Source organism: Pan troglodytes, chromosome 14, assembly GCF_028858775.2.
Source record: "Pan troglodytes isolate AG18354 chromosome 14, NHGRI_mPanTro3-v2.0_pri, whole genome shotgun sequence".
In the NCBI taxonomy this organism is placed as follows: domain Eukaryota; kingdom Metazoa; phylum Chordata; class Mammalia; order Primates; family Hominidae; genus Pan; species Pan troglodytes.
Genome location: NC_072412.2, coordinates 31,257,070 through 31,272,396, shown reverse-complemented (window position 1 = coordinate 31,272,396; position 15,327 = coordinate 31,257,070). Strand labels below are relative to the sequence as shown.

At 37.3% G+C, this 15,327-nt stretch overlaps 1 protein-coding gene across 6 annotated transcripts in view; it reads right to left on the bottom strand.

The window, feature by feature from the left end:
• The window catches only part of FRY (FRY microtubule binding protein), a 449,258-nt gene that overhangs the window by 177,069 nt on the left and 256,862 nt on the right, over positions 1–15,327 (bottom strand). For all 6 annotated transcript variants that reach the window (XM_054664864.2, XM_063792435.1, XM_003314107.6 and 3 more), the window contains exon 4: positions 2,263–2,402. In XM_054664864.2, coding sequence (XP_054520839.2) covers positions 2,263–2,402 — 140 coding nt within the window. The remainder of the gene's footprint in view (positions 1–2,262; positions 2,403–15,327) is intronic.

The window sequence follows — 15,327 nt, the reverse complement described above, 5'->3', positions numbered from 1 at the left end:
GAAAGGAAAATCTACGCAGCTGCATTAAAAAGGAGGGCACTCAGAAATCAGGCTTTATATCCATTATATTATAGAATAAGGAGACAGGAAGTTGGAAAGACCAAAAGGAGGGAGAACTCCCAGAGATGGCCAGCAGCAGTAGAGAGAGTATTTTTGTGCTGGATGCTAAGGGTCTTTACAAGTGGCCAGAGGAACCTGAGAAAGTAGCAGTTCTTGGCAGAAAAAAAAATGTAGACCTTTGATTCTATTTTATTTAATAAGCCAAATTATGTTTTCAAATCAAAGTAAGACATATACATTTCTAATAATGAATTCAACTTTATTGCTGGTTTGCAGTCTAACTGCCAGGAGCCAGAGGCATTTGACAGATTTATTTGGCAGTCCAAATGCTGATACTGTACTAATCTCAGAAATCACAACCCAATGTGCATCCCTGACATCTATTTTCAGTAGTTTATGCTCCTCCTTAAAGTCCCCCCAACCTTTTTTTCCTAGTAGCAGAAACTCACATTTAGCTACATCATACCCTAGAGAGCTTCATTCATTTGGCTGTTTTCTAAGCACATTTTCTCTCTTATTTTAAAAATTCAAGCATTAACTAAAATGCTACTAAGTCAAATTTTACTGTCCTGATTCTTTATCTGATCTCAGTACTTACTCTGATCTCCTGAAAATAATCAGTAACACAATTTAAAAAACTATAATTTTTAATCCATAAAGAAATCAATTCATGAAAAATCTAATTTCAGCAACTAAATTCTGACAAAACAGAGGAACAAAACTAAAACTCAATTCAACTCACTAAAAACTGTCCCACTCCCTGCCCCTGGGAAGGTTTAATATCTGTTCATAAGACAACGTGTAATATGGAAAAAATAATAAAATGATCCTCTTAATTTCTTAATCACATGGTCTGAACCATTTTTCAGATAAACAATTTAAATTCTATTTTTAAAACCTGATAAATTAAAAAAAAATTCATGAGGAGAGGCTGCTAATGGGTACAGGATTTGGGGGTGATAAAAATGTTCTGAAATTAGAGTGGTAATGGTTGTACAACCCTGTAAATATACTAAAAACATTGAATTATATACTTTAAAAGGGTGAATTTTATGGCATCTGAGTTATATCTAAAAATTCTAAAAATTTCCTTCTTCACTAAAAAAAATTCAATATGAAAAAGTTATTAATCTCTCTCCCAAACAAAATTATATGATTAAATCTTGCATAAATTCAAGCACATTATAAAAGCAGATTATAAATTTTGTTGAAGTGTAACATGGTAATGTTACAATTCTTCGATTTCAAAAGAAGTCTTTTGAAACAGTATTAGGACTTTCAAGAAAAATGAGAGAAATAAATCATTCACAAAAAGTAGTTAATGTCTGATTTTCTGGTTGATTAATTTCAGTTTACAGACTTTAAAAGTATTTTTTTAATTGGAATAATCCATTCATGTGGAGAAATCTAACTACTTTTTAAAATAATCTTTTATTTTTTTAAAAAAAGGTAAGTGTATTAATCTTTCTTATATTCACTGCCTTGCTATAGGTTGACTAAACATATGAAATTATATGTGCTTACCTAAAATTTGGGGAGGACACACATTAATGAGAATCTTAAGTTTTACAGATGCTGATATGCTCCTGGAGCAGCAAGTTCCATTTTTCAAACCCACAGGAAGAAGGGAACAGAATAAATAAACAAAATACTCAGCTGGAAGGAGGAGTTGGAGATGGTGTCACCTAACTTCCTTGTTTTGCTCACAAGGAGGCTGAGGTACAGAGAGGCGGGGAGCTGCCCAAAGTCACATGGCTAAATAGTGGCAGCGCCAGGACTACCACTAACGTCCAGTCCAGCGTCCTTCCCACTACAGTACACTGAGCACTCAAGGTTACTGGAACGAGGACTAAAATATCTTGGCATGTCACGCAAGGCCTGCAGTCAGCATTCTGCTTTGGGTGTAGACTCAGTGGGAGAGGGCAGAGGAAAGAAGCTGGCAAGAAAGTGACCTGCGGCCCTCACACCTGTCTCCACCAAAGTTGAAATAAAGCTGTGTATGAATTTTCAACCCGTGACGGCTGGCAGTGACTCGGTGCTCCAAATGGGTTACCTGCTACAGACACAGGGCCCCTGCAGCACCTGCTAGGCATCCTTGTGAAGAGTCAGGAAGACCCAATTGCCTTGTAACTCTAATTTTGATTTATGTTTCCTGAAAACAAAACAAAATAAAACCATGATCCTTACACAAAAGAAATGTACCTTTTTGATTTATTGCTTGTTCTTGGTCTGTATTCATGTGATTCATCCTCAATGCCATTTTGCCTTTTATACCAGTCAAATAATGTACGTAGAATGGAAGGTAGGCAGTACTCAGAAAGGGAGCTCATTGAGCTGATGACCTATGGAGGAAAATGCAGGTGATTAGAACACTGGTAGCACTGCCAATTACTGAGAAACTTTTTATTTCACAAGTAACCCCAAGCACTACTCACTAAAATATTTTCTTCCGTATCACAGTCCTTTCTTTCATAATCTTTATTAGTACATTCCCAAGAGCCTGTCTCTTAATGGTGACAAATGTTCCCCATATAAGAATAATTTTGTAGTTCAAGAAAGTTAATTACTTTGACTCCCTTTCATTCTAGAAATCAGATGTTAATTGCATACAGGTTATTAATGGAACTGCAAAGATATTATGTTCCCACGTTCATCTGCCTAAAGTAGATGAATGCTTCTTCCGTCCTAAAAAGTTTGTTGTATAAATATATGAATACAGTTACATTAATAATTTACATGATATAAACAAATCTGCCCCCATCACCAAATAACCTAAGTGGTAATAATAATGTATGGTTTTGGACAATAATTATTCATTCATTAATTTGAAGTATGCCCCAAATTAGACTCAAAATATAAATGGGCAGCAATAATTTACCCCCTGTTACATTAAAGGCAAACTTCTCCCTTTTTCTTTAAAGAACAAATGTGCCTTTGGTAGAATTGTTATTCTAATTTCCTTATCTGGAAGGAGTCCTGATTTTTTAACTGATTACTATGAAAAAACACTTCAATCCATATCTCATTACTCTATGCAAAAGTTTCCACAAAATGCCTCATAAATTTAAGTATAAAACCTAAAAATATAAAACTCCAAGAAAACATAGGATAAAACCTTTGTGACTTTGTATTAGGCAAGGATTTCTTAGGTACGGCCCCATAAGCAAAGTCCATGATAAAATTTCATATAATGAAACTCTTCAAAACCAAAAACTTCTGCTTTTAGAAGAATTCAGTTAAGAACGTGATAAGGGACAAACCACAGAGTGGGAGAAAATATTTGCGAAACACATGTCTGACTAAGGCCTTGTCTCCAGAATATGTAAAACTACAATGAAATAGGTTTTAACTAGCTAATCAACAAACTGTATAAGCAAATTATAACACCCAGAGTTGATGAGCAGTGATAAAGTGGATATATTCATATACCGCTGATAGAAAAAAACAGGCATAACATCTCTGGAAATACATATCAAGAACCTAATAAAAATCATTCTCAGGAAGGCCACTCTTAGAATTTATCTCAAGTCCATAATTAAAGATAAGTAAGAAGGTGCAGGACAGCATTATTTATTATAGCAAAAGGATGGAAACAACATAAATGTCCAACTACATGTAAATGCTTAATAAGATGTGGAATTTGGTGTGGACTATTTCTGAAACCATTAAAATCATATTTTAATATAAATATAAAAATATGACATGAAAATGTTCATGATATGGTAAATGAAAAAAATGAAGAATCATTTAATTGGTATGATTCCAATTTGGTAGAGATACTATGTAAGTATACATATGCAGAAAACAGGACCAGAAGGAAACATACTAACATATACAGTGCATGTGAAAACCAGGGGTTCTTAGGTCAGATCACTAGAGGGAGAAGGAGGCTGGGAATTTAAGAGAAATGAAGATGAGAGTTTACCTGGGACTATTTTAGAAAGGGTAGAAATTTGAGATGAGACCCAAGAAAAAAAAAAGCAAAGACTCAAGGTAGAAAAAGCCTTTAGTAATGAAGGTATAAAGTAACTGTTGATGATTATCACAATTGATGTGACGAAGGTTTTGAGTGAAATGAAAGAAGAAATATCTGACTGGTATGAAGACTTTATTTTGCCAGAGTGAAGGAACATAATGCTGAAAATTTTTCTTCTCTAGAAAATGAGAAGACTCTAAAGATTTTTGAATAGGGACATAAGCCCATACAAATTGTGTATGGGGAGGCTGAATCCCCCAAACAGTGGGGTGATGTGGAAGCAAATTCACACACATGCTTGAATTGCATGAGGTGATGGCAGTGATTCCAGGCATTCTGTGATCTCGGCCTGAGAAGCAGAGATGGCAGAAGAAATGGAAATCCTTAGTTAACTCACAATATTTCTGCAGTTAAGCAGGCCAGGCTTCACTTCCTTTTATAAAGCAGGAAATGAGAGCAAAGGGAGCTAAAGTGCTTTGTGTCAATAGGATTTTCCACTGTCACCTTTAAAAGAAACCTTAAGATTGAACAAAATATTTATTGCTTTCTTTCTCACATTCTACCTCTTCATAGCCTACTTCATGCTGTCTCTCCTATAATGATGGTTATATGTACACATACAAAATTGTACATTATCTTTAGTTATGAGTTAACATAAGGTAAAAATAAATAGGCTATTGCATTCAGCCTGCCCTGTTAACCTAGTCAGCATAAACTTTTTAAAACTGAAGAGCAATCTAATTATTTAAAGAGTCACGCTTCCCTTGACTCTAGTGAAATCCACAGCCAAGACATATTTTTCCTGCTGTGGTCATGAATGTAACAGCAGTAACTTTTCAGAAGAAAGCTAATCATGATGTGGCAAGGTGGTAATTCACTAATTCTTTCTAAAGTTATCCCAACATGAGAAAGGATATTTACTTTCCTAAGTCACCAACATCTAAAATGTTTTGAATTGAGAAATGAAGGACATTCCTCCCATAGAAGAAAAAGGGATCAGAATTCAGAGTTTCTGACTATAGGATGACTATCTTAATTATTACATAGGTAACGAAATTTCAAAGCATTACAGTTATATTTCAATAATTTAAAAATACTTGTGTAAATCTGCCGAATCTAAGGAGACATGATGACTAAACGTTCATGTGGTATGCTGAATAGTATCTTGGAACAGAAAAAAGATATCAGAGAAAAAGAAAGGAAATACAAATAAAGCACAGTAGAGTTTAGTTAACAATAATGTGCATGGAAACTGCATCCCTTCCCCAACAGCTTGCCCTACACATCTCTTCATCTATATCCTTTGCAATCTCCTTTATAGTAAACCACTAAAAAAGCCCAACACATAAAACAATAATGTACCTATGCTGGTTTCTTAGTTGTGACAAAAGTACCATGGCAGTGTAAGATGCTATAGCAGTAGGGGAAACTGGCAACTGCCTGAATTATCTTTGCAACTTTTCTGCAAATCCAAAACTATTTCAAAATAAAAAGTTTATTCAAAAAATACTTGTGTGGGATATTTATAAGTTCCAATATTCACTACAGACCCATAAAAGAGATGGAAACTTACGTTTGACTCCTAAACATCTCTGGGCAATGCATGCAATGTTCCGCTACCTCACGTATGTGGAACCCCCATTCTCCATAGAGAACTTCCACAGTGTTCATCAGACTTCATCTATAATAATTTCTTAAAATAATTTTTTCTCCCCCATTAAAAAGTCACCCTGAATCCATTCTTGGTGTTAGATCTACTGGGCATAGTTTCCATGGCAAAACACTGAAACCATCTTAGAAGGGATGAAAGGTCAGCATGGGGTGGATGTGTGTGTGTTTTTCCATCTTTCTGTTACTGCCCTTCTGAGCCCAGGCTTTCAGGAAGGAAGGGTGGAATTTGCAAAGACCTGGCCCTCAAAGCTCAGGAAGGGAGGAAGGTCTAGCTGGCTTCTTGGTTACTCAACTCCTTCATTTACGGGAAGCAGAGCCAATGGTAAGATGAATTCTAGCTCTGTGCTCCTGATGAAAGAGGGCAGGCCCATTTACAAAGATGTTCTTGTTGCATTTAAATGATCATATTCTTCCACCACAGATGAGCTAGTGAGCTAGGTACTGGGCAGCATGAAGAGATGAAGTGCACAGAATCACAGAACTATTTCATACTTGTGTTTTCTTTTTGGGGGGGATACAGAAGAAAACTAAATGTACTTTGTAAATGTTTTAATGTTTACTTTGGCAGTTTATGTATAAATAGGCCAAAAGAGACTGTTATGCTGCAGCTAAGACATTGATTTTTCATAAGCATTTTATTATACTTGTTAAACACAAAGAAGGAAACTTTACATATAAGTGTTTGAATAATTACTCAGTGGAGTCATTCCATATTTTATAGTAATAAGACTGGCTTCTCATAAATGGAACATTTAATGAATAACTTTAAAGTAACTGCACTGATGGTTTAATTTCTCAAACAAATTCAAGTGGTCAAGCAACTCTGAGGGCCACGATACTCACTGTGTAATACCATAAAATGCTGATATCTTAATTTCAAATGCAATTGATTTATACTTGATCACATATCATACTATCGCTAGATTATAGTATTTGATGAGTAATGACAAAGATTTAAGAATAGTTTCATAGAAAAACTATCATAAAAATCTATACATTAAATATATTTTTTCATTCAAGTTAGGAAAAGATTCTTTGATTTTAACATCTTAGTTCATTTCATAGAACAGTGTTCCACTAGAGAATAATTTAAGCAATGCTGACTAACACTAATGTAAATCCAATGCCAGTTAAATTGTTTTCACTCTTAATTGCTTACATTCTTCATCTGCTTCCTTTTCCGGAAAATTACTACTACCAAGATGGTAGAAAGTGATTTTAGCTCAGTTATAGAGGTGTGAATATGTTTAACCATGTGTTTCCTGTTTACAGATAGTATTTTAACATATTAAGAAATAAAGTAAACAGTACATAAGTACACAAGTACACAAAAGTATGTAAGACATAACATCTGGAAGAAAACCTTAACTGAAGTTACTTAGAATGTTTGGGCAAATGATCTGCAATTCACGGATATGACACTAGTTAAGAATATAAGTCACATTCAATTGCAAATAGTTACAGCTTAATGTTCTCAGAACCCAACATGTGAGACTGACCACTCACGTGCCATGTTTTCATAGTTTCTCTAGTGTATGGGATGATCAAATGGTCTTGGGTTCAAGTTACAACTCTGCCTCTTATAGCTGTATAAGCTTGGTATGCCACCATTTCTCTGATGCTTTGTGTTCTCAGCTGTAAAATGGGACTAAATACTTACCTCATTGGGATTTTAAGAGGACAAATGAGATGCTATAAAATGTGGGGCACATAATAAACCTTCCAAAACGTGTTTCCTTCTTTCATTTCCAAATATAAAAAGAGGAGCATTAAAAAAAAAAGACAAAAAATGACTGTGATGAGATCACAGGCTAAGTTAATAACAGAATAAGTAACAGAATTTGCTGTCAGGATTTTATTCACCAGAGCTGAAGAAATGTCACTTTCTAAGTATATTGTGGGAACCTGAAAAGCCCCACCTATCCCGTGTCCAAGCACAAACTCCCAGGGTCTTCATTAGAACCCTTGCAACTTAGTTTGTGCTCCCATTCTTTTCTGACTCCAGCAGATGTAAATACAAAGCCTTTTGCCTGGCACCTTGCAAATGCTTGCATTAGAGGTCACTGAGCAATGTCTGTCCTGCATTAGACCCTTGAGAGAAAGGTAGCAAACATCTGGCTCCCTGAGTTTGCTGCAGGCAACAGCTCACTTCAAAGCCAATGAGAAAGGACACTGAGGATAGTAACTCATGACTATTCTGGAATCAGAATCAATCAATTGAATAAAACCAATTATTAACTCAGGATCCTCAACCACTCTGAGAAAAGTGTTGAGTCCAAATACAAGTGGGTTGTGACAAATGGACACAACCCTCTGCAAGAAGGCACAGTGTGAAGCTCCTGTACTTCATTTGGTATAAGAGCGTTCTGTAAAACACATGTAGGTAGCCCTCATATGATCCTGCTCTCCCCTTTCTCATCTAATTCTCAATTATCTGTCCTTCTTCCTGACAGATTCTCAATCACCCATGCAATGCTGATGCTTCCTCTTCCTGCTTCACTGCCAACTCTCTTCTTCTCTTTCTCCTTCTTCTTTTTTTGAGATGGAGTCTCACCCTGTTGCCCAGACTGGAGTGCAGCGGCACAATCTCGGCTCACCGCAACCTCTGCCTCCCAGGTTCAAGTGATTCTCCTGCCTCAGCCTCCCGAGTAGGTGGGACTACAGGCACACACCACCACGCCCAGCTAATTTTTTTTTTTTTTTGGTATTTTTAGTAGAGATGGGGTTTCACCATGTTGGTCAGGCTGGTCTCAAACTTCTGACCTCAAATGAGCCACCTGCCTCAGCCTCCTAAAGTGCTGGGATTATAGGAGTGAACCACTGCATCTGCCCCCAACTCTCTTCTTGATCCCTGAAATCTGATTTCTGTCCTTGCCACATTATTGGCACCTTTATTTGAAAAATCAGCAGGGACAATTCAATGGCCAACCAATGGCCTTTTTTGCAATAATTTCCCTTGAAATCTCCTGAGCAAATGACAGTATTCACCAGGTTCTCCTGGAAAGGATTTCTTCCCCAGAATCCTATGATGTTGCCCTGTCTTAATTAGCTTCCTGTACTTTCTCTTATCTTCTATGCTGTTCCTCATGAAATGCCAAAGCATAGTAGGACAATTCATCTGTGACAATAAGGATCTGAATTCTGATTGCTCTGACACATGCTCCTTTGCAGAGTAATCAGACTTTATTATGCAAAGAGAAAATAACTTCCACTTACTGTATGAGACTGTTTTAAAAGTTGAAATAATACTTCAAACAGAAAAACGTTGTACAGCATACAATTTTTGGTATTATTTAACACACTGTATGTTTATATCATCATTAAATACTACATAAGCAAAGGTCTAAAAGCCAAGGGCAGAGCAAATCAACAAGCAAGCATTTGCATGTAGCTGGAAGGTATGTGAAAGAATATTCGTTTCTGACTTCATTCATCAGCTAGAATTTTCATTTCTGAGAGTAACTGTATCTAGTGGCTGTCATTAATACAATCTCCAACAGGTAAGGGTCACAAACTCCCTCAAGTAAGAGTTATTTTGGAGTGTTGCTTTTTCACTTTTAAAAATGGGCTAATTTGATCATCACCCACCCAGGTCCACGCTCATCACGGTTGGATGAGTAGTTCTTTGTTGTTGGCTATTGTTTCTTTGGAGAATCTGAAATAAAATGCTGTGGACTTTTATTGTAAAAAGATGTCTGTACAACGAAGAAAACCACTTGAAGGTAAAATGGTGAGCTCACATGCCTTTCATTCATAGATGCTCTCCACAGATGCCAGATAAGGAACTCATCACTGGTTCCATGATGATGTTCTAGCACGCTGCTTTGTTATTTAGGTGCTACCAATCATAATCAGCCACTATAACTTAGCTTGTGAAAGCAAGCTTCAAAGTATTTAACATTAGTCCATCGACTATGAAAATGCACTCTACACATCCATGAATAGCCATTGCAGCAAAAGCCTTCCTCAAAGCCACTTCCAGTGAGCTCCTAGCTGCTAACCTCCAGTTCTTCCTGGTCTGCATCTTCCGTGATGTCCCTGCATCAGCTGCTGTGATGGGCCATCCCTGCCCTAGAGAGCACTATCTCTAGACTTCTCCCACTTTCCAAACTACCCTTTTTCTAGCCATTCTTTTGTAGATCCCACCTCCTGATACTAAACTCTTTATGACGTTCTTTACTCATGTGCTCTAGTCTCTATTAGTGTTTGTTGAGTGACCACATAATAAACTGAACCCGTTATTTTTCTTGAGATATTTCACCTTCCCTGAAAACTCAGTATGCATAACGGATTTACAGCCTTCTCTTGTCTTCTGCCCCCAAGTATAGTCTCCTCTGCTTGAAGAGCTCATAGCCCATAGAAAATAATCTAGACCCCTCAGCACGGCTCCTACTACCCACTGCAATGGGCTCAGTCCACCTTTCCACCCTCATCCCCAGCACTCTGCTCTTTTCACCTTCAACTTCTCCTTTGTCTGTGAGACCTCTGCTGCCTGGCATACCCTGGCCCAATTTGTTCATCTGGATAAAAGGCTTATTTTAAATGTCACTGCTCCTTGGTTGCTTCTTGTAACACACACTTGTGTACCTTCCTAGCATCATTAACTGCTCCTTTATCTGAGTTCCTAGAGCACTTGATACAACCTCTATTATAGCGTTTACATTGCCACTTTATTTGTGTAGATAACTGTCTTCCTTCTGGGATTGAGAATTCCTGGAGGACAGGGCTCTGTCTTATTCATTTTTGTGACTTCAGCACCTTGCACAGATCCTAGTATGTGTCAGGCACTCATTGTTTGTTTAATTGAATGGAAATCGCTCCAAATCATGCTTAAAACTACAGTTATCCTTTGTGTCTCCTTTTCTTAACCAATGTTTATCCTTCTTATATAATTTTGCTTATAATCATCCTTTCTTATAGTCTCACTGCCTCCATTTTAGTTTAGGCCCCTTTAGCTTAGAATCTTTATCAATGCCATGCTCCCCAAATGCCTTAGGTCTCTTCATTACTGCCTTCATGACCATTGTCTCCTTAAGGCTAACATCAAGTTGACAACTTGATACTGGTATGCATACAGCCCCATCCCACTGGCATTAAGATCTTCCACAATCTGATCCCTTCCTACCTCTGCTGCCTGATCTCTTTTTTAACTTCCCCCAGACTGTAGGAAATGTTTGTTTATAATGGAAAACTAAAGCATACCTCTCAAGGGGTTATCTGATTCTGAGTCTATGGGGGCTCTATACCTGTCAATGACTTTGAGCTATTTTAAAACTGTATAAATGGTAGATACCTGATAGCAATGCAAAATAATTCTTGTCTATAGACATGAAAAACTGTCCAGTGAAGGTTCAGTGGACTTCCCTCCCCCACATGAAAGAAGCCAGTTTTGCCTCTGCTTGCATTCATTTCAATGATGATTTATAAATGTGTCTGTTTTTTGGAATTTAACTGGTTGTAACATCCTGCACTAATAACAAGTTAAATAAAATGTTTAATACAGGTTCATTTTATATCTCTATGTGAGTCATATTTTTGCCTGTTTTTGAAGATTATCCTTTAACAATACATGCCTTCTGCATCAACTAAATTGATCAATTTCTAGGTTCCTCAAAGATAACTGATAGTGTCATTTTTCTGTTCAGGACCTTTGCATAAAATGTTCCTTTCTTCTGAAATTTCCTATCTTCCTCACCATCAACACTCAGCAAATCCTATCGATTCTACTGCTTTAGGCACCTGATAAATCTTGTTCTCATCTAGAAGGCATTTTCTAGCTAGGCACCTGGTCCTGAGGCATGTGTCTTCTGTCCCTGAAGTCTCAGCATATTTACTGTCCACACCATTCATGCGGCACTTCTTACAGATGCAGGCCTATGTCAAGGCTGGTTGTGCACTGCCTGACCCTCTTCCAGATCTGGAGCTCCTGGAATGTGAAACACATGCCTGGGGACCACATTCTTACATCTCTTTGTCTCATATACAACTTTGTGTGTATGTGTATACATATACACATGCACAGTAAGTGTTTGCTAAATTACTTTATTACCAGAACGATTTTTAGTTCCTTGTACTCGCTAAGCCCTGACAGTTACTATAGTAATTTAAAATAAATAGTGATAGTATATACATCTTCAAATGCTGTTGGAATTCTCTTCTGCCTTTATTGATTCTTGTTACTGGTATGACTTTATCACTAGCATGGACCGGAAGGGATAGCCCATACTGCTCTGAACCTCTGCTGCCTGCTCCATGAAGGCCTCCCTGACTCCTCAGGGCAGGGTGAAGTTTGCTCTCCTGAGGCTCACACCAGCTTTAGCTTACTTACTAGTCTGCGGTTATCATTTATCTGATTTTAGTTCTATTTTTCTCTCCAACAAGACTCCAGTGGTGGGGCCTCTAGGGCAGGCACTATGCTTCCTTTCTGTTTGTTTCCATGAGTTGGCATAATGCTTGGCACATGGTTGCCAGGAGGGAGGTGCTGTATAACAATGGAAAAAAACTCATATTCATGAAGTTTGTGAAAAGTGAAATTCTGGAAATGAGGGCACAAATTCCTAGTTCTCCAATGTGTAAAGCATTCACTAGTATATTTCTCCTACTAACACTGAGCTTTAAAAATCCTGTTTAGACATCTTGTCATTTATAAAATTTTTTTTCCAGGTTTCTTCTTTACTTTTATTTTTATTTTTTGAGACAGAGTCCCACTGTGGAGTGCAGTGGTGCAATCTCAGCTCACTGCAACCTCTGCCTCCCAGGTTCAAGCGATTCTCCTGCCTCAGCCTCCCAAGTAGCTGGGATTACAGGCACGTGCCACCACGTCTGGCTAATTTTTGTATTTTTAGTAGAGATGGGGTTTTGCCATGTTGGCCAGGCTGGTCTCCAACTCTTGAGCTCAGGTGATCCACCCGCCTTGGCTTCCCAAAGTGTTGGGATTATAGGCGTGAGCCATTACGCCAGGCCCTTCCAGGTTTATTCTTACAGAGTTGGAGTGTAATTAGGTTAAATTTAGAAATACTAAACCAATAAAATTATGAGTGTAAAATTATAAAATATAAAAGAAAACATGAAGTTTTAGCTTCTAAATATATATGTATATTTAAGTTCAAACTGGAAAACTGGCAAATTTGAGGAGAAACCCACAGTGGGAAAGAAAAAGGTACAGAACTGTAAATAGTTCTACTTTGGGCATTTTGGCTAAATATCTAGTGGATACATCTAGCTGTTACCCAATAACAGCTTTTCTTCTTTTTCTTTTCTTCTTCCTTAGGTATAAAATACCCCATTTTTAGACAGACACATAGTCACCCAAAGTAAAAATTTCTCCAACTTTCTTATAGCTAGATGTGGCCATGTGATTGACATCTGGCTAATTGGATATAAGTAGAAATGGTATATGCTATGTTGGAAAGTTTTGTTTTTTGTTTTTCTATAATTCTTTTTCCATTTCTCCTTCTGGCTGCCTGGAATACAGATGCAATGGCCAAGCTCTAGCAGCCATACTGAGCCTTGAGAATGTAAGCCATACATAAGAAAGAAAAAATAATCTTGCTCAAGAAGATTTTACTTTATTTGCCATTTTTAGCCAAAGCTAATCGTAACTGATAAAAGATTTTAGATCCTTTACCTGCTGAAAACTTCCCTCTGAACTCTCATCAACCTAGTTTTTAGAAACAAAGATTATGGAGTAAAAAGTACAGGCTGTATTGTCAGAAACAATAAATTACAGTCTTGGCTCCTTCAGGTTTTAGTCATATAATATTGGGAAACTTCTGAGACTCACCATTATTATCATCTCTATATTAAATATAATATCATAGTAAATATAATGTTATATATCCTATAGATATACTTAATATTAACATAATAGTATATTAATATTAATACAATAGTATATTTAATGTTAATATAATTTAACTTAACATAATATTAATATATTATATTTAATGTTAGTATAATTTAATATTATATTTAATATTACTATATTATATTTAATATAGAGATAATACCTTCTTGGAGTTGCCGGAAGGACTGAGTGATGTCAGGTGAGATAATATGAGAAGGGGCTGGGTAAACTATAAAGTATTACATGAATTTTTTTTGCTTCTATTTCTAGCAAGAAGAAAATGAATCATGGGCTGGTTAGGTAGAGGAGTAAAAAGGGCCATTAGGATTAGGCAGTGAAACAGTAGATACCCAGCTCTATATACCCTGTTGTTCATGCCAGTGACATTTAGAAGAAAGAACTTGATACAAATATCATTTAAACAGGAACCAACTGTATGTTGTTCAAAGGATGCACTTAGCATAGTACCTATCACATATAAGTACTAAATAAATGCTATCTCTACTATTACAACTACTCCTACAATTATAGCAATGGAGTCTGAACCACTCAAGGTGGCATCTCCAGCATATTCTTTTCCCATAGACAGACTTCTGTGGCAACCCAGATTAAAATCCTACTGTTTGGAATAAAATTATATAGTTTGAATGTTTAATGCCAAAGGACTAAGAGACCTTGCTATATTCATGGCCTTACCAATGGAACTGAAATTCTTATAGTTTGTTGGTTGAAACAGCAGATGAGCACTGTTTTAGTGCTGCTGAGATTGGTAATTGATAAAGAACAAAAATGTACTCATCACAGTTCTGGAGGCTGGGAAGTCCAAGATCAAGTCACCAGCAGGTTCAGTGTCTGGTGAAGGTTCGGTCTCTACTTCCAAGATGGCTCCTTGAACACTGTGTCCTCACATGGAGAAAGGACCAAAAGAGAGGAGCTCCCTCTGTCAAGACCTTTTATAAGAGCACCTAATCCCATTCACAAGGGAGGGGCCCTCATGGGAAAATTACCACTTAAAGGCCCTACCTCTTGATACTATCACATTAACAGCAGCTGAATTTTGGAGGGTACACATTTGAACCACAGTAAGCACCTTCAAAAGCTATTATGCTTTGCCAACTTTTTCCCCACTGAATCTACAGGTGGACCAACTTTAGTCAAGTTTCTCTATGGCTTTACATTAGTCTGTTCTCACACTGGTAATAAAGACATACCAGAAACTGGGTAATTTATAAAGGAAAGAAGTTTAATTGGCTCACGGTTCTGCATGGCTGGGAGGCCGCACAATCATGGCACAGGGGTGAATGAGGAGCAAAGTCACGTCTTACAATGGCAGCAGGCAAGAGAGAGCATATGCAGGGGAACTCTTCTTTATAAAACCATCAAATCTCATGAGATTTATTCACTATCACGAGAATAGCATGGGGAAGACTGGCCCCCCATGATTTGATTACCTCTCACTGGGTCCCTCCCATGACACGTGGGAATTATGGGAGCTACAATTCGAGGAGAGATTTGGGTGGGGACACAGCCAAACCATATCAGGCCTGAAAGTCTTGCTATCACTTTAAAACTGGACTAGATTTTGTGGCTTGTCCTCTCTCACAGTTCATTTGTGAGTTTATGATGTAATGATCAGAGGACAATCCTATGTGACCTATTTGAAAGTTCTTAGTGACCATCTTACTATTGATTCACACTTAAAGTGTCTTTAATACATAGAGATATGTTACAGGGCAGGGCTTCTCAAGCATTAATGTGCATGTGAGTCACCTGG